This window comes from Abramis brama (assembly GCF_963993115.1).
Source record: "Abramis brama genome assembly, chromosome: 5".
NCBI lineage: Eukaryota > Metazoa > Chordata > Actinopteri > Cypriniformes > Leuciscidae > Abramis > Abramis brama.
Window position 1 is genome coordinate 44613412 of NC_139967.1, and position 18934 is coordinate 44632345.

The following is an 18934-nucleotide window of genomic DNA, read 5'->3' on the forward strand; positions in this document are numbered from 1 at the left end:
CTTAAATGGTAATGAAAATTACCTATTAATTGTCATTTAAGTGAAATTACTGAACTTAAATATACGAGCTTGATAAAAATGATCATTCTAGAAGAAAATTTCAGACGGCACTTTTGCATCTGAACTCTTCCCATATATATATATATATATATATATATATATATATATATATATATATACACACACACACACACACACACACACACATATATACACACTTTACACATATATAAACACATATATAAACAAAATCATTTTAATTCAGAAATTAAATACCATGTCCATGGTAGAATGATTGTGTGTATGAATTTATAGTGCATTTCTGAATAAATAAACAGATCAGAAAATGAGTTTTGAATTTTTATAGACACATTACACATTTACTACTAAAATGCTAATGTTTTGACTGTCTGTGTGTAGTAGGTTGCTAAGATTGGAAGGGGGAAACAACTATGCAACACTACCTCACAAAAGTGGCGTCTAATTTTGTAAACAGTTTCACTTTTTTAGAATTATAGTCTATTATGTCATGCCTAAAGTCAATGTTGATGAGTTTCATCCAAACTAAAAGTACAACCCTAAACAGGCTAATACAATTGTACTTGTGCCTAACAAAAAACCTAGGAGTTGTCGGCTGTTAAACACCCTGATAAAACACAAACAACACCTCGGGGAAATGAAACCCCAAGCCGAACTAGTTTCTCTACAAGTTTTTGGCCCAGCTAGCAGTGCGCTAACATCTTCACAGGAATGATGGAATAACATTTAATGTGGCCCAACTAAAGTCTTCGCACAAAGAGGCAGTAAATCGCTCTTTTGTTCACTAATAAACCCACCTGTATGCAAGGGTCATGCACTCGAAGAGCTTCGTCAGGGAGGCATCAATAGAGAGATGCGACGTGCTAGTCTTCCCGAAATGATACGTCTGGCAGGTTTGTTTATTCACAGTGTCGAAATCGTAACCTTTCTTTGGGGGGTGATCGGTGTGAGGAGAAGACACCATAAAATGACCACTATGGATGATCTGTGACTCTCGTCCATCAGGTTTCTTTAACGAAATAGTCGATTCCTCTGCGTCAGAGTCGTCGTCCTGCTCTTGCTTGATAGGAGCCCTCCGGTATTGCCGTGTATCTCGACTAGCCATATTAAAAGACTTTTGCTACAATTTTTGGCACTGGCGATACTTCACATTATGCCACGACTTTCGTCCATTGCTACTGAGTTGAGTTATATAGTTGTAGAAGCTATTTAGGTGGCCAGATTTGGCCGCTCGTTCTCAATATTAGCATGCATGCTATCACTATTAACCTGAAGGGATTCGGTGGTGAACTGAACTCAAGACGGTCGTTACGTCGATTGGTTGACTAGAAAGCACACCCACTAACGCTGGGAAACACAATGAGGGCTGCAACTGTGCAAGTCAGTCAAAACATAATTTCACAAACACGGTTTAAAGGGATAGTTCACCCAAAAATCTAAATTCTGTCATTAATAATCACCCTCATGTCATTTCAAACCCGCAAGACTTTCGCTCATTTTCAGAGCACAAATGAAGATCTTTTTGATGAAATCTGAGAGCTTTCTGTCCCTCCATTGACAGCTACGCAACTACCACTTTGACGCCTCAAAAAGTTCATAAAGGGATTTTTGATAACCAAAAACATTACCTTTGATCATAAAGGTAAAAACTAATCCATATGAATTGAGTGTTTAGTCCAAATTTTCTGAAGACTCGATCGCTAATATGATGAACTGTTTGAATTTAGGCTTTTATTCACATAAACATTCAGGGCCAGCTGGCTGAACTCTTGAGTATTACACAAACCTGCTATAATTAAATATGTTAAATAACACAAATATACTTTGGTTTTAATCTCAATTAACCAATGTATTTCCTGCAGTCTTTTTATTAAGTTTATGGCCAGTTCAACCATATGAATAAGCAAAAATTACTTTTAGACAGAGGTGGACGAAGTACACAACTTCCTTACTTGAGTAAAAGTATAGATACTACTGGTCAAATATTACTCCGTTACAAGTAAAAGTTGTAAAGACCTATTTTTACTTAAGTAAAAGTACAGAAGTACTCGTTTTTAAACATACTTAAGTATCAAAAGTAAAAAGTAAATGTCAATGCATTGTTTTATTATTGTTGCATTGTTGTATGTAATACTTAAAGTACCGTATGCCTCTGAATCTACGCCTGCCTACCTACCATCATATCAATATCAAATTTATTTCTAGAACACAGTTCCAGTAGTGGGATTGAATGTGAGATTGAATAAGTGCACTCAATAACGTCCACAATGGTTTCGGACACACAAATGGCTGTTCCCTCAAATATTGCCCTATTTAAAGTTTTTTGGCTTTTAGTATGAATATGTTAACTTTACTGTTATCTATAAGCTAGTGTGCTCCAAAAAAGTGACAAAAGTCGCATTTAGAAGACCAAACCCAACGTTGAAAATGAAAATCAGGTTTATGTCAGAATCCAATGTCAGTTTGACGTTGATCTCCAACGTTGAACAGACGTTGTATTGTGGCTGAAAATGAAAATCGGTTTGACGTCAGAAACCAACATCAGTCGGGTTCTGACGTCAACCCGACTTTTATTTTCAATCAATATCCAACGTAAATCTGACGTCGGGTTCTGATGTCAATCAGATGCAAGGTTCTGACGTCAACCCGACTTTCATTTTCAACCAAAATGCAACCCCTGCAACCAAAATCATCCACTGACTGATGTTACTTTCTACTCAAGGACCTTGACAGAATTGTAGTGGAGTAAAAAGTACGATATTTGTCTTTCAAATGTAGTGAAGTTAAAGTAAAAAGTTTCCAGAAAAGATAATACTCAAGTAAAGTACAGATACTCAAAAAGTGTACCTAAGTACAGTACTCAAGTAAATGTACTTTGTTACTGTCCACCTCTGCTTTTAGATAAACATCATTTTTGTTTCTCTTTTTTTTTTTTTATTGCTGAAGGGTGATTTTTTTGTTTTATTTTGTTATTAAAAACAAACAAGCAAGCCCAGCCCAGGAGAGAAAAAGTAGCGCAAAAGAAATGTAAAGCATTACTTTCCATAAAAAGTAACTAAGAAACACAGTTAGTTACTTTTTAGGGAGTAACGCAGTATTGTAATTCATTACTTTTAAAAGTAACTTTGCTCAACACTGCTCCTGGGACCCATAGACGTTTGTCCTCTGTAGTGGACATTGTATTTTAGTGAATTTCTCTGACAGCATATATGTCAGTTTTAATGTCCTGTAAAGAGTATATTCAGGGCTTTTCAGATATACCAAATGTTTGAAGGTTTCACCATGACTACAAATTCTCCTTGGTCTTTAAAGATTATTTTTAAACATTGATTTAGCGATCTATTTAATTTTAGTTGATAATATTTTGTAATTGTTTGTCATAAATCAACAAAGAAATGATATCAATATTCCAATGAAATATTATATATCATTATTAAAATGTTGCCAATTATTACTCCCATTATTACACTTTTTATTACGTTGCCCCAAGAACACATTAATGTGCAAATTAGATAGTGTATTGAATGGGAAAACCCATTTATGGCCATATTACCAACATGATGCATAAAGTAAAATGGTATATCAATTCATTCCGTTATATCTTTCAGAACATAGTTATGAGAATCATCTTTACACAAAGTTTTGTTTAAAAAAAAAAATCCTGAAACCTAAAAATTGATTGGTGAATGAAAGAAAACAAAACCCATTGGTTTTTCCTGTATGTCATTTAATGCATTTTTATTTTTTTAAACAATTGAGTCCTGGTGGTGTCCACTGTCCCCTACTAATAACATGTGAATAAAATATCTTTTTTCAAAAATGTTTTCCCCCCCCATTTGTTTCTTATGCTCTGAAATGTAAATGACATGAAAAAATACAAAAACAAAAAATAAAATTTATGGGTATTTTTCCCCCCTAAGGCACAATCCTGGCTCAAATCTAAGCCGGTCTGTGAAACCAGGCCGTAATGTTCTTCGCTGAAAAAACTGGTTTTGCGATATTACATCTAATCTGGCTTTGAAACACTTGTAAAATAGTCTATCCTACTTAAAACACACAGATTTAGATTGACAAAGCAAGTGCACATAACATTCAGTAGAAAAATAGTTTATTGTATTAACAGGCATAAACGAAAACATTCACCATTGTTAGTGTTTTACATGACTACCTAAAAGGGATAAATGCAGAAAAGTAGATGAAAATGAACAGCAATAAAGTAATTAAAATAAACTATATACCTACTCTTCGAGAAGGGAAAAACATTCAGAACCAACACACTGATCATTTTAGCAGGAAATGGAAAAAAAGAAGGTTACTTTAAAACAGGACAAACCGCATCCATTTACACGACTGAATCGACCATACAGGGAAACCTTCACAAAGCGCTCCAGTCGATGGACTTCTTTCCTGACTTCTTCAGCAAGTCATTGGCCTTTGAGAAATGTTTACATCCAAAGAAGCCACGGTGAGCAGACAGTGGCGAGGGATGGACGGCTTGCAGGACATGGTGTCGATTCTACAAGTCAACAATCAGAAAACAATGTACAACTGTTTGGAATATTTATCGGATCTCCTGGCATATATTTTCGGATCTCCTGGCATATATTTTCTAGTTGTTCAGTTATGAACTGAAAGAATTACACACATCAAGTTCTATGTTTCCAACATACCTTGTTAATCGCAGCCCCTTTCTTCTGAGCATAAGAGCCCCAGAGAATAAAAACAAGACCCTGCATGTTAGTGCTGAGCCAGTGTACCACCGCATCTGTGAAAATCTCCCAGCCCTTGTCTTTGTGAGAGTTGGCCTGGTGCGCGCGCACAGTTAGCACAGCATTCAGCAGCAGAACCCCTACAACAAGAGGTTGTCATTAAACACATTTACATGCACAAGGAAATTAGCTTATTTGGCTATTTATTCATTATATTGCATCTAACTGTAAACATTTTACTTTTTCTACTTTCTTTAGTGTGTAATATTGCTGTTTGAGGATGAAAAAGGTCTGCAAAGTTACAAAGCACAAAGTCACTCCAGCGGGAGTTATTCTCTTTATATCAGTAGCCGCGTTTCCATTACCCTTCACACTGCGCAAATTGAAATTGCGGAAAATCATGCCCAATGGAAACACGTCAATTTCGCAAAAACTCCCATTAGGGATGTAAACGGTTAATCGATTATCGATTAATGTCGACAAGAATTTACTCGATTAAATTAATTGTCGGCTAATTGAACATTGCGAACGTTACACGAGATTCTCGCGGGCGGCGAGAGACCCGACACAAACCTGAGGCGGCAAAAAAGAAGCCAAACATGAGGCGGTCAAAACGGAGTGGAGTGTGGGAGCATTTCAAATTTGAGGCGAAGGAGGACGAAAAGTGCCACCATTGCACATATGCTTCAGTTAGTGTGTGTGAGAGAGATCTCAGGACTGGTGGGAGCATACTGGCTTTAAACATTGGCTTTAACGAGGAGCAGTGGGAACGAAATTTTGTTGTGTACAACAATATGTTGTGTCAACGTTTGTCCACATTCCTCTCCTACGACGACACAACGTTTCGTCGGGTCATCCGTCCCTTTGCAGATGCGTGTGGGTTTCTCTCGTCATTAAACCGCGGAGACGTTGCCTAATGCCTCAGAAAATCCGACCTGCCTGTTTACATGACAGTCGCATTGGCACATATCCGATTTATTTCCACATATGAATGAGACCTGAAACCGATCTCGATATATATCCGAATGCATGCGTTTTTTTTCCTGTTTACACTGTCATAGAACACATCGGATCTGTGTCACATGTGAGCAAAAAAATCGGAATTTGGTCACATTTCACTGACAGTTTAAACAAGGGACGCCCTCTAATTTTACTGTCACCTTCCTCAGGGATGATTTAAGCTGTGTTCAGTTCTATATTTGAAGTTTCCAGGTCTAGTAATCTTACTGTTACCTTTCTCAGACCAAGGGGGATTATAAGTGCTGCTGCTGCTAATGTTTCAAGCTTTTCATTCAAGTAGTTTACCAGATAGATTATTATATGTAGGCTTAATATTGTAGGCTAAGCCGCCTACCCATGTAGATTTTTATTTAAAATTTATTTTATGTTGCTTAATGTTTCACATGCAACAGGTGAGCCAGTGCACAATTATTTTTTTATGCATTTTAATTTTCTGTAGATAATTTATTTTGTTAAACTACATAAATGCCATTATCTGTACCGTATCCCAACTGTTACAATAAAACATCAATTGAGCAATATAACATGCATTTTTATTCAGTAGCCTATAAGCAATATTTTGCTTTTTATGTTAAAGACACTATTGATACCGTGAGAAATTTACATTCTCAGGAAAATAGCTGCTTATCAGTTAATCGTTAATCGATCTATAAGGTCAATCAATTAATGATTAATGAATTAATCGATAATTTGCATCCCTAACTCCCATTTATCGCAAAAAAGTTTTTACGCTCGCATTAGGTGGTTTTTCAGGCAACTCGAAAAAGAAGTATTTCGCAAAACTGCAATGGAAACAGTTTTTGCGCATTTACAGGTCACCTGACGTAATGACTCGGTGTGTTTGGACAGAATACTGGACAGAGTTCTTTATTAAATTCATAAAAGGACAAAGAATTACAGAAATACTGGATTCTAAACCTCAAAGAAATGCCACAATCAAGACCTCAAAGCAGAAATGCGGGAGAAACACCCAGAAACACATCATATGTGCTGCTCCAAGTGTAAGGGTCTTTCCTTGCCATTAATGATTGGATAACACACATACGTCTCCTTCGATTAATAATAATGGCCAGTGCAGTGGCTGGGATATACATAAACCTACCAATGTCCGTTGCCATGATTTTTGGAATGACTTTTCGCGAGAGGAAAAAAATGAGGTTTTAGTCACATAACATCGGTTAATGGAAACGGCGTCATTTCGTAATAGTTTTTTGTCGACATTTACAAAAAAAAGGGGAAAAAATCTGTAATTGCGCAAATCTGTAATGGAAACGCACCTATTATCACTGTTTCTGAACTCCCTGAAACGCTTCAGTTGTAGTCTTGAGTTTTCTTCTGGGAACAAACATGTCACAATATTCCTCATTTTAATAATTCCTGCACAAGACATATGCTAAATAAAGGGGTTGAGTTGCTTTCGGAATGTTTTGAAACTTGAGGTTATGGTAAGAGGCGTGACATTTCCAAAACACGCTCTAAGCGGTTGACCAATAACAACACAAGGATCCAGCCGACCAATCAGAGCATATTGTCCTTTTCAGGAGGGGCTTCACAGAGACAGGAACTAAACAGGGCTGCGTTGTGTTTCGAAACTGCCAATGGTTCTATGATCAACTTAAGCTTACGATGCTTTTGAGAAACGCAGCCCTGAGCGTTACTGACAGACTGGGAAGAGAGGTGCTGCAACAATGTAAAATATGTGAAAATAATGAGGGTTTTTTTAACATTCAAGCATGAAAACCTATTCTAGTAGAGACTCTAAAGCCTGGAACACACCAAGCCGATGAACTAGCGCTGATGAAAGCCGACGGTGTTGTCGCCTTGCGTTGGGGTAAAAAGCTGCACTTTGAACACACCGAGAGAACTACTGCCGACTGTCTGCCGACCGTGTAAATGAGACGCCTGTCTATTTCTGCAGATATATTCGTCATTCAAAAAGGGAAACCGACACTGCAGGCTGCAGATACACAAACCGTAAACAAAGCAGTGCGTGCTTAACGTTTTGAATATAAATCCTGCTAAACACTTTCTTTATTCCACTCCGCTCATGTTAATATTGTGTTACGGCTCAGTTTTGTTTTGGGTTTGTTCTGTTGCTTTTCTCTTTTTTTTCTATAGGTTGCCAGATAAGGATCCACACCTGTGTTGAATTTGGAAAGCAGTATTTAAGATGGCTGTCCTTTGTGGGAGGGAGTTCTGACCCCTATCCTGCAGTTGTGCTTAGGAGCTGGACCTTCATATTGTTTTTCCCTTTATTGTTTACTTATTTTTTGTTGAACATCTATTTTCTTTATTATGTAACCCCTAGACGTAAATAAATATTTTGTCTAATTCATTTTTGGATTCTGATCCCTTTATTTTGTTACTTCATTGAGCCGGAATGTAACAATTGCAATATTCGCCAAGGAACACTCAGGTAAGATGACGTAACATTAGAACAGCCTTCTATCTGTACCGTTTTTACTTTGCTCGCTGTTTTGCTATTATTCTCATGCACTGTCTCTTCACTAGGCTGAACAGCCAATCAGAGTTCTCTCTCTCACCGACGGCCCGATGCTGATTCAACATGTCGAATCAGCCGAAAAAAAGCCGACGAGGACCAATTTCTGCCGACAGTGCGGAACACACCGAGAAAGTGCGGACTTAAGACTTTGAAAAAAGGAATAATAGGTCAGATGGGAGAAAAGCATTTTTGCAAATTACTGATTCAGAAGATTGAGTTAATCTTTGAGTTAAAAGCCAAATTAATGTGCAATTCCAAATATTAGTTGTTTAAACAAGTGTTTTCTTTCTTATTTTCTTAATAAACAATGGTTCCAGTTCTACATTTGCTTTGATTTGTTTGCATCGTCCACTGGTCCAGTGCTCCTCTCTCTGATAACATAGCATTTCTTTTACATATCCTTTTTCTTATATTTTCAGAGTGAGAGAAGACAGGAAGGAAAAGGAGAAGAGAGAGGACAGGAGGACCAGGAAAGGACCTCGAGCCAGTGGGGCCAGTTAATGCATAAGCATAGCTTCTATGTTAAGACTGTCTTAACTCTTTCCACGCCAGAGTTTACTAAAAAAGTTGCAAGCCAGCACCAGCATTTTTGATCACATTCACAAAACTTTCATAGCCCCCAGAATATTTTGTTGATGAATATGTAAACAGTCAATATCTCTAAAGAAAGAACAGAGAAAAACATTCCATTGCAGCTTCATTCATTATTTTTTCATCAACATGTGAAAGTGGGTAGGTTTCTTTAAAGGGTCATGAAACCCTAAACCAAAATTTCTGAGATTTTAACAGAGGTATGTGTGTTGAACACCATTGAAGACAATGTTAGCATCTGTTAGATTTAATAGTAGGGGGAAAATGGTTAAATTTTAGTTTTTATACGCTATTTTCCTCTTCCGGGTTTAAAATCTTCATTGTGTCCACGTCACAGGTGGCAGAGCACTATAGTACTTTGATGACTCATCGGTGTCTCATAATTATTAATGAGACTGAGTTTTTTATCCAATGAGAAGACACTTTCTCTTAATTATTCATGACACCATGTGGAATTTTCCAATGACAGACATGTCAAACTATGATATCGCGTAGTAGATGAGAGAGGCAATGATGGGACGCGCGTTTGTTTTCGTGGTGCAAAAGTTCCAGTGCATCTTTCCCCGCGATGCTGCCCGGGATGGACTCTGACTGCAGGCGGCTGGATGGCCATCAACCACGGACACTTCTAAACTATGTGTGTGTAGCAACCATTCAACGGGAGAATGGTGGACTTCGGCCTTGTACACCAATGCAGGTTTCGTCTTGCGAGTGATGCGGTCCCGTCCCGAGGACTTTTCTATCGCTTCAGAGGTGTGTGTGTGTGTGTGTGTGTCTAAAATGTAACCCTGACCGTTTTACTTGCCTTCTGTTAAATCACTCGTTATTAAAATTTAGATATTTCGATAATACCTCAATTGACCCTTCGCTAAGCCCCGCCCTCCTTAGTTACTGTTGCTACGCCTGTCAAGCTTTTGCGCCTGGCACGTCTATTACAGTATGTATGCACTGGTTTCAGACATTCCTAAGGAGATAATTAGTCATTTTTGTCGAACAGGTGAAAATATGAGAGAGCAAGACTGCAGTATGCATTCGAGGGCTATATCCACGACATAATATGCAAACGATTAGAGAATAATTTAATCAAAATTGAAGCTAAAGCCTATAACGTTAGGTCCCAGCGCAAGCAGTAGCCGCCTCGTACGCTGACCATTCAAATGGGAAACACACAAATTGAGGAACAGCTGTTCATGCACAGCAGGGTAAGTGAAATGTGAAAATATTCTAATATTTATAAATCAAACAGCTTATCCATAAGTATTGTGGAATAAACACAAGACATTAGCCTGACCACTTTGCAATGATAACATTCTCCCGCTTATATACTGTTACTGCTCACACGTCGTGGGTCATATTAGTGACTACTGTTATGAACTGATTAATTTTGCATAACGTTACCAACCTTTTCCTTGGAGATCTCCGGCAAGCCCCGTGATGTTCCCTGCTTTTACTAACTAACGTTACCTTTTACTTTTACTAGAACTAACACCGGGAGAGTCGCGATCGGATTGGGGGTAACGTTACTAGTTTGGCCGTCGATTAACAAAATGCTGAAATATATTTTTAAGTAACGTTAAGTTATGTCAGTGAGCCTCCGTCTTGCCTTTAATCACACTGTTTAATCCACGAGCTGGACAATAACTTTATTCTAGAGCTGCTATAAAGCCAAAACACTTTACTTTTAATTTCCTATTATCAATGTAAAGCTGCTTTGGAACAATCTACATTGATAAGAGCGCTATATAAATGAAGATGACGCCCAGCATTTCTCCCCTTGGGTTTTAGGTTTCGGGAAGGGAACAAAATCCACCACCCTGTCCAAACTTTTAGGATACCGGGTATCAGATTTGCACAATCCATACGCGCAACGCTTCGGCATGTTTCCCTCTCGCTCGAAAGCTTGCCAGACCTCCCGCGCCTAGTTACGGTTGCTAAGCCACGATTGGCCAGTGGCGGTTTTCAGGCGTGGCTTAGCGAAGGGTCAATTGTATGGAACGTATACTTAATTTGTGCAAATTTCTATGTCACTGTACATCTTTATTATGTGTGTTTAGGGGGTGCGTAGATCTAGGATATGTAGGCTACTGAATTTTTTTTTTTTTTAAGAGAATTTTTTTTTTTTTCAAATATATGCATTTATAGTGTGTATATAAACAAATATATATTTTATAATGACATAATTATACATATACATGTGCATTTATATGTTTTAAATACAATTATAAGGTGTCAGTGTATTTCATTAGACTATAACTTTGCCAGCTATAAAAAAAATCTAGCATTTCCTCACGTTTAACCCCCCCCCTCTCCCCTCTCCCCTGCCGTGCCATACCACACCCTCCCCTCCCTTCTTCTCACAGCCACCACGCCCAATTAAGTTGCATTTTTCAAAAAGATTGTGAGCTAGACTTGAGCTGAAAGAGGGGGGTGTCGTTACCCTTTAAAAAACAACAACATTTTGATGACAAAACAAACACAAATCGTGTTTTTGTCAAAGGCTTTACCAGGAATTGGTTCTAGAATGATCAAAACAGATGGAGTAGGTCGAGTCCATCGACACCCCAAAGCTTCACAGTCCTAAAGCTCTTTGTGGGTTCCACATTTTTCTCGCTAACGTTAGGCAGTTTTGATTTATATGCTGTTGAATGTTTGATGATCACACCTTACAAGCGCAAACATCCTATATCCGCTCCTTCTGGTTTACGCAGATCTACTTCGCCTGTTTTTGGATCCGGAGATGCTGTACTATTCCAGAAGGTATAAGAGTGAAAACACAGATTGCCCAGAATAACAGAAATAAGTCAATGACGGGGAAGCACCGTGTCATAAAAGACGGAAAATCTCGTCAATGGCGGGGAAAGAGTTAAGAGCTAGTTTGACCAGCTAGCAGTTAGCCAAGGGGTAATCAGTCTTTTCCAGTTATGACCAGTTTTAAAGAAAAGAAAAAATGAATGACTAACATGTTAAACTAGTAGTGCATAGTTTATGCAACCAGCCATGGAACTCAAACCTGAGTCACACAAAGCACTAATGCATCAAATGTTGGAACACCGCCTAAAACAATATGGCTGACAGTCTATTTGATTTTAAGACTTTCACTACGTAATCTTTGTTTCATTACTGATTTATTGTGCAATCAAATGTGGTTATTGATGACCGCACCGGTAAAAAGAGTCTCTCTTGACTAGGGCTGCATGATATATCAATTTAGCATCAATATCGAGATGTGCGTATCCACGGTGGTCGCAACACATGATGCGTTATGTCAAGTATAGGGATCGTAGTTGATCGGTTCCGGTTCGGAATGCATGTGAATCGCAGATTAATTGCAAAGTTTATCCATTATTGAAGAAAAGTTTATCATTTGCATGCGTTTATAAGTCCTGTCAGTTTACACATCGAGCGCAAGAAGAATGAAACTCACACAGACAGCACATGAACAGTGAATTCAATTCTCTTTCTCTTGAGATTAAACGGTCACGTGCACGCAAAATTAAGTCAAAATGCCCGTCTCGGCGAGTATCCTCAAAAACACAGTCTTGAGACTTGTGTTGTAAACAAGAAAACGGATGCATATCATGATTATATTGGGTCCGTGCATTCATCTTAAAGGACAAATCCAGTGAAAAATGAACCTAGGGGTAATTAACACATGGTAACCGAGTCGATCGTTCCCTGAGATGCGTTTTCATGATAATCGAATATAAAGTGTTTTATCTTTAAAAACAGATTAGCTCATAACACTAGTATATGGGGCACAGAGTAAGTAAAAGTAAATCGCTAGTTAATACCACTAACAAGGCTCAAAATAGCCTCACACTAACACGGTAGCATAATGAGGGTCCCTACATGCAAACCGAAGCATTGAGAACTTTGTAAGTGTACTTACAGTGTACTTGTAAGTAAACTTCATCTCGTTTACATGCAGGATCCATCTTGGAAAACAGTCTCGACTAATCGAGCCACGAACGCCGTGCTACGTTAGATTTCACAAACGTAATTCCTATCAACAAGCTCACCTAGCGCGGCGTTCGTGGCTCGATTAGTCGAGACTGTTTTCCAAGATGGATCCTGCATGTAAACGCGTAATGTACTGTCTTTATAAAGTATCTTCTTATTAAACTGTAAGTACACTTACAAACTTCTCAATGCTTCGGTTTGCATGTAGGGACCCTCATTATGCTACCGTGTTAGTGTGAGGCTATTTTGAGCCTTGTTAGTGGTATTAACTAGCGATTTACTTTTACTTACTCTGTGCCCCATATACTATTGTTATGAGCTAATCTGTTTTTAAAGATAAAACTCTTTATATTCGATTATCATGAAAACGCATCTCAGGGAACGATCGACTCGGTAACCATGTGTTAATTACCCCTAGGTTCATTTTTCACTGGATTTGTCCTTTAAAGTGACAGCAGCCGAATATACCCACAAAATCATGTTTGTAGCTTTAACAAAGATAAATTGTATTAATTAATTATATTTAATTTATACATTGTTATTTTACGTTAGTTCGTTTCAATGTCCGTACCTGAATACAGTTAAATTTAGCTGAAAAACAAAAAGCACTGCTTATTACATTTGTATCTTTGTCCTGTTGTATTTATCTATGCCTGTAATTTGTTTATTATTTTGATAATGAATAAAATTTCAGATGCACTCTCCTAGAAAAATCACTTCAATCATTGTAGAATGATTAATTCTGTACAAATAGAGCTATTTAAATCATCTGGTGAAATTGTTTTCATATTGCAATATATATAGCAGAATAACTAAATATCGCAATGTCAGATTTTACCAGTATCGTGCAGCCCTACTCTTGACATATCGTGCGGTGTCATCAGTTCTGTAATGAACCAGTAAAGTGCATGCCATGAAAAGGAGAAAGCATGAATCACACCTTGCGTTGCCCATCCTGTAAGATCTCCATGGCCGGGTTGCTCAAAGCCTTCGATGTCTGAAGCCAGTTCTTTGAATATGTTCACCAAGCTGTGAACAGCAAAAGTGACATAAAATAACTGCATCCAAAACAAAGAATCATATAGCCCTTATAATAATTTGAGTAAAATACATATTTTTATGCTAAAAATAAAAGAGGTTGAAATTAAACATAAGCTGTCAGAATATAATTTCGCAGAGTGTCTTGTTAAATTGTCTTTTACAGTTATGAACCTGAGAATTATGTTTCTTAACCTTGAGGCTCTTATCTCAAGGGCATCAAGCCCATATTGATCCAGACGGATTTTCTACCTCATCTGTAAATCAGGAATGACATTCAAAGACGCTTATGAAGGGTCCGATCCTGGAATCCACTGAGTGGATATCTAATGAGTGATTTATAATCAAGTTATTAATCAATATTTATCCTTCAAAATATTAAATGATTTGAATTACTTCATGCGTATGTTTAAGCATTTGTTTTACTTTTTCTCTTCGATCTCTAGAGAATAATGATAAATGTTGTTTGTACCTCTTACTGAGAGAAAGAACATGCAATCAGGATGTTTTGGGAAAGTTTCCCGTTTAGAGCAAAAGCTTGACCGACTCCACCCTTGAAGAAGCTGTGTATCGGTGTATGTGCGCTAGTATTGTTTGTTACAGGTCCTGTATTGGTGAGGTAAACATCTGGCACCCTGGGGAGATTGACTGACGTTAGAAACGCAGTTCTGTGACCTGGAAGGTCACAACGTGACTCAAACTAGGGTTCAGGTGTCAGCCCTGTTATAAATTGAGATATGCTCCTGCATATCAGCCCACGTGTGGAAAATTTCTCTATTTCTTAGCCAATCAGAATCATCCAACCTGAAGTAATGACGTAGTTGTGAGCTTAGAGAAAGGTGTAACTGCTGTGAAATGTGAACGCATGTCAGGGCGGCCTACAAATTCCTTGCTGAGTATTGAAGCTGAACAATATAGTAACATACACTGCCATTTAAAAGTCTCTTCTGCTCACCAAGGCTGCATTTATTTGATAAAAAAAAAAAAAAAAAAAACGTAATATTGTTAAATATTAGGACAATTTAAAATAACTTTTCTATTTGAATATATTTTAAAATATAATTTATTCCTGTGATCAAAGCTGAATTTTCAGCATCATTACTCCAGTCTTCAGTGTCACATGATCCTTCAGAAATCATTCTAATATGATGATTTGATGCTCAAAAAACCTTCATTATTATTATCAATGCTGAAAACAGTTGTGGACCATTTTTTTCAGGATTCTTTGATTAATAGAATTTCAAAAGAACCGCATTTATCTGAAATAGAAGGCCATTTACACTTGGCCACATAAATACGTCTCCACAAAACAAACATAAATCCGATCTAGTTCAATTCCCACGCTATATGCAGATTTAACAGTTCACGTCAGCGAAAGCAACAGATATGAGCTGCATTTTATTGATCATCAGCTTATTTCAAAATCAAAGACCGCAATAGGAGAGAGAGCGGCAACAGCACTGGTACGATCATTTAGTTTCTTTACTTGTAAATGAATGTGATGTTTTGAGCGTCTGCGACTTACAGTTTTATTTCCGGTAGTTTGTGCATTGTCTTGCTGAAGAGATACTCTGCTCATCTGCGGTCATATCTGGCTATAACGTCATATAGCCAATAACACGCTCTCACACGTTTCTTTTTTTAGCATTGTTGAGATGAATAACATTTACATAATGTGGTTTCAACAACCAGATGCATTTACACTTGTCCAGTTTCGTCTTGTTTCAGTTTCAGTTTTTTAGAGGGCATTTACACCGGATCTTTGCACGATCGGATAGCTTTCCGATCTGAGAAAACGCATGAAGTGACCAGGTGTAAACACGCCCTTTGGTTAGAATAATTAAAAAATGTGTAGTGTTGGGGAAACACAGATCTAATATCATTCAATATTAAAGTGTCTGTATAATTTGTGTTATTTAATTCAATTTTAGGGGTTGTTTTGTTTGTTTTATGGAGAGCTTAGATAATCAGGCCAATAAGAGACTTTTAACTACAATTTACATTTTTATTATACAAAAGTTTCATAAAAAAGGTCTACAGACTTATAGAGATCAGGTAAAACCATTTAGAAACTGGTTCACAGGAATTGCCCCCTAGCTGCAAACCATTAAAATGCTTTGAAACGGGTATGCCAAAGCCCTGTCACATGACTTTGGCAGTCCATGCTCCGAATCACTGGTTTAAAACAAATGGTTCAAAACAAATCAATTGCTAATTGATACAAATCACATTATAGTAACCTGTAAAGCTGCTTTGAAATGATGTGTATTGTGGATAGTGTTATGACGACTGCAAGACAATACCTTGGTGGAGGTGGCACAGGTCTCTGAACGCTGAAGCAAAGCCCATGAGCCTGGTTCGGCCCATGATAAGGGTCCTGGCCCAGAATCACAACCTTTACCTAGAATCACAAGAAAAAAAATATCATTATAAGGTGCCAGACACAGTGTTTTAGTTCTGCATGATGCCATTTCATGCAACCCCTTTGCACCCTTTTAATTTCTTATAGTTTCCATTCACCACCATAGAAGTTTATATAAATTATTTATCAGTGCACATTTTTACTATTGCGCCATTGTAATCTTTAATCTAAATATCTTCCCCTCCCTCTTGCAGCACATCTCTTCTCTGATGATGTGTTTCCTGGCGCGAGGGAACCCGTCACTCACATGAGATCCACCAAGAGCAAACCACAACCATCCAAACAATTCCCCCATGGACAAAATCAAGTCCCGTCCTACATTTTTTTCTTGCTCGAGAAGCCGTTTCACGCAGATATACGTCACAATAGTAAAGAAAAGACTATCGCAACTTCCATTTCATGTCAAGACTGTTTCCAAATGCCTATTTAACATCCGACTGGAAATGTTTTAGGAAAACATTGCTGATGAGCACATGCAAAAATACCACTTCCATCTGAAAATATGCATATCAAAAAGAGATCTTTGCAATGTATGCATGCCATCACATATATGTGCTATTAGGGGATGACTATAAAGCTAATAGATATTGAAAAACTAAAAAAAATTGACTTAATGGAGTCTTTAAAGCAAAATAAAGCAGCTAAATTCTCTGTGCAAGCTAAATGCTTTTGAACATAGTTCTTTATCTGGTGATTTTAACATTTGGCAACTAAAACCAAAATAAAATTGCCTCCTAAATGTTTCATTTTGTCATTTTTTTCTGTCTAAAGCATTGCTAGGGTTTAGTTTGACCTGCCTTACATACTAACATGACATTCAACTCACATCTTGTACGTCACATGTCCGTGTCCAGGAGAAAACTTCATTTGCAGGAGGATAGATGGTGTGTTTTTTCCTCTCCTCAGCAACAAAAGACATCAACTGCAAAAGACAAGCACTGCTGTATATTACTCTTCTTTTATCAAGGGTTAAAGTTAAAATGATTGTCCATGTCTTACTTACTGACTTAAAGTAGTTCTTTCCGAATTCTGCACTGAGAGCTTTCCTCCAGCTCTCTCCAAACCCGTCCGGAGCAGTTTGGAGAGCAGAGAGCCTTTCCAGAGCCGCCTTTTTGTTTTTGTTGATCCGTTCAAGTTGCTCAGGACTCAGAGGTAAAGATGAGCAGGAGACGTCTTCGCTCTCCAACTTTTGCTTTTTCCCCTGAGGCGATATTTTAATGTATTTGGTTGAAGTCCATGATCGTTTGGAAGCACGGCCTAGCATTTGTACATTTAAAAAACGAAGACAAGCTATACTTGAAAACATTGTCTATTTGTTAAATCATAGAATGCCTTCTCAAAATGCATCAAAGTTTTGATGCCAAGACCAAATATGCCATATTGGTGGCAGGCACGACCAGAATGCGCGAGGTTTTGATTTATAAGCAACTAAAATATGTGCAATTGACATGTAAGCAGTTTTGTTTACACTAACATTTTCGCAGTTTGTTGTTTGAAGTGATAGCCAAAACTACTTCTTCTGTATTATAAAGGTGCATTAGCGCCAACCACTGGACTGGAGTGTGGCCAGCAGATAGACGGGAACAAAGAAGTAAATAAATATAAAAATTATTATTTTATTCAATTATTACATTTTTGAATTAAATAATTAGTATTTTTCAGATAATTTATTAGGACGTAAAACTACTTCCGGAATTGTGTAATTCTACATTTCGCGGGAATAGGGGAAAAGAACAACGAGGTGTCAGACAGAGCCAATTCTATTTGCTCGTGAATGACACTATGTTCAACATATAAATAAAGCACCACCACTTTCATTCATATTTCAAGCGAAATATGTCGACATATGACTCCCAGTCCAGCCGCAACAGACCAGAGTAAATAAAGTGTGTTTTACTCACATCATCTCTTGCATCTCCTGAGCATGTAAGATTTCTTTTTTTGCACGCTGGCGAAAAGAACGACTTAATACTTTTCTGTCCAATCATTTCCGCAAATAAAATGAATAGTTAAACGAAATCGACTTTAAAAGAGCAATACTCGAGGTGCGTGCAGTTATAACTCCCGCCAGATTTCAGAGACGTATATATATGACGTGAGGACGTCACGTGCTCGGCGCGCGTACATAGAGTGACAAAATAAGATAAAAGTTGTTACATTTAATACTTTACATAAATGTTACCCCTTTCTAAGTAGGCTATATTCAAAACTATTGAGAGAAAAAAATGCTATTTTTGTTCTTTTATTTTTACAACACAAACTCTTGGATTCAGGGTTGCTATAATAGGGTATAATTCTTATGTCTATGATGGTCACAAAAAAATCTTTGAAATGTCCAAATTACCCCGTGTTTACACTATAATAGCCTAAAGCCTAAATGTTTTTCTCTGACTGTTGGTTTTGATTTTATTGATGTTGCTGTTGTTATTAGCTACTTGGTATAATTTAAAGTTAGTCGATTTTTGCATGAATAAAAAGCTTGTGTATGCCATGACTATAATGGTTTTGTACATGCAACTCTGTTTTGTTCTGTACTTAAAGCACTTTTTTTTCTTTTTTTTTTTTTACAATATAGGCTAGGCCTACTACTACGGCGACTACTACTATTAGGCCTATTTTCATTAATAATATGATTAATATTATAATTCATGA

The 18934-nt window shown here is 37.4% G+C and overlaps 2 protein-coding genes across 4 annotated transcripts in view; both read right to left on the reverse strand.

The window, feature by feature from the left end:
- mlxip (MLX interacting protein) overlaps positions 1-1383 on the reverse strand; it is a 31595-nt gene extending 30212 nt beyond the window's left edge. For both annotated transcript variants that reach the window (XM_084115741.1, XM_084115740.1), the window contains exon 1: positions 837-1383. In XM_084115741.1, coding sequence (XP_083971867.1) covers positions 837-1144 — 308 coding nt within the window. In that variant the 5' untranslated portion in view covers positions 1145-1383. The remainder of the gene's footprint in view (positions 1-836) is intronic.
- Positions 1384-4130: 2747 nt separating this feature from the next.
- unga (uracil DNA glycosylase a) lies at positions 4131-18407 on the reverse strand. 2 transcript variants are annotated; one of them, XM_084115754.1, is made up of 7 exons: positions 18184-18407; positions 17286-17483; positions 17109-17204; positions 16164-16261; positions 13763-13851; positions 4710-4888; positions 4131-4555 (listed from the first exon to the last, which is right to left on the reverse strand). In XM_084115754.1, the coding sequence occupies exons 1-7, from the start codon at positions 18268-18270 to the stop codon at positions 4415-4417; spliced, it is 888 nt and encodes a 295-aa protein (XP_083971880.1). In that variant the 5' UTR covers positions 18271-18407; the 3' UTR covers positions 4131-4414. The 2 variants fall into 2 exon arrangements, with proteins under 2 accessions (XP_083971880.1, XP_083971881.1); XM_084115755.1 differs by lacking the exon at positions 18184-18407 and having other exon boundaries at positions 17286-17827.
- Positions 18408-18934: the final 527 nt, after the last annotated feature.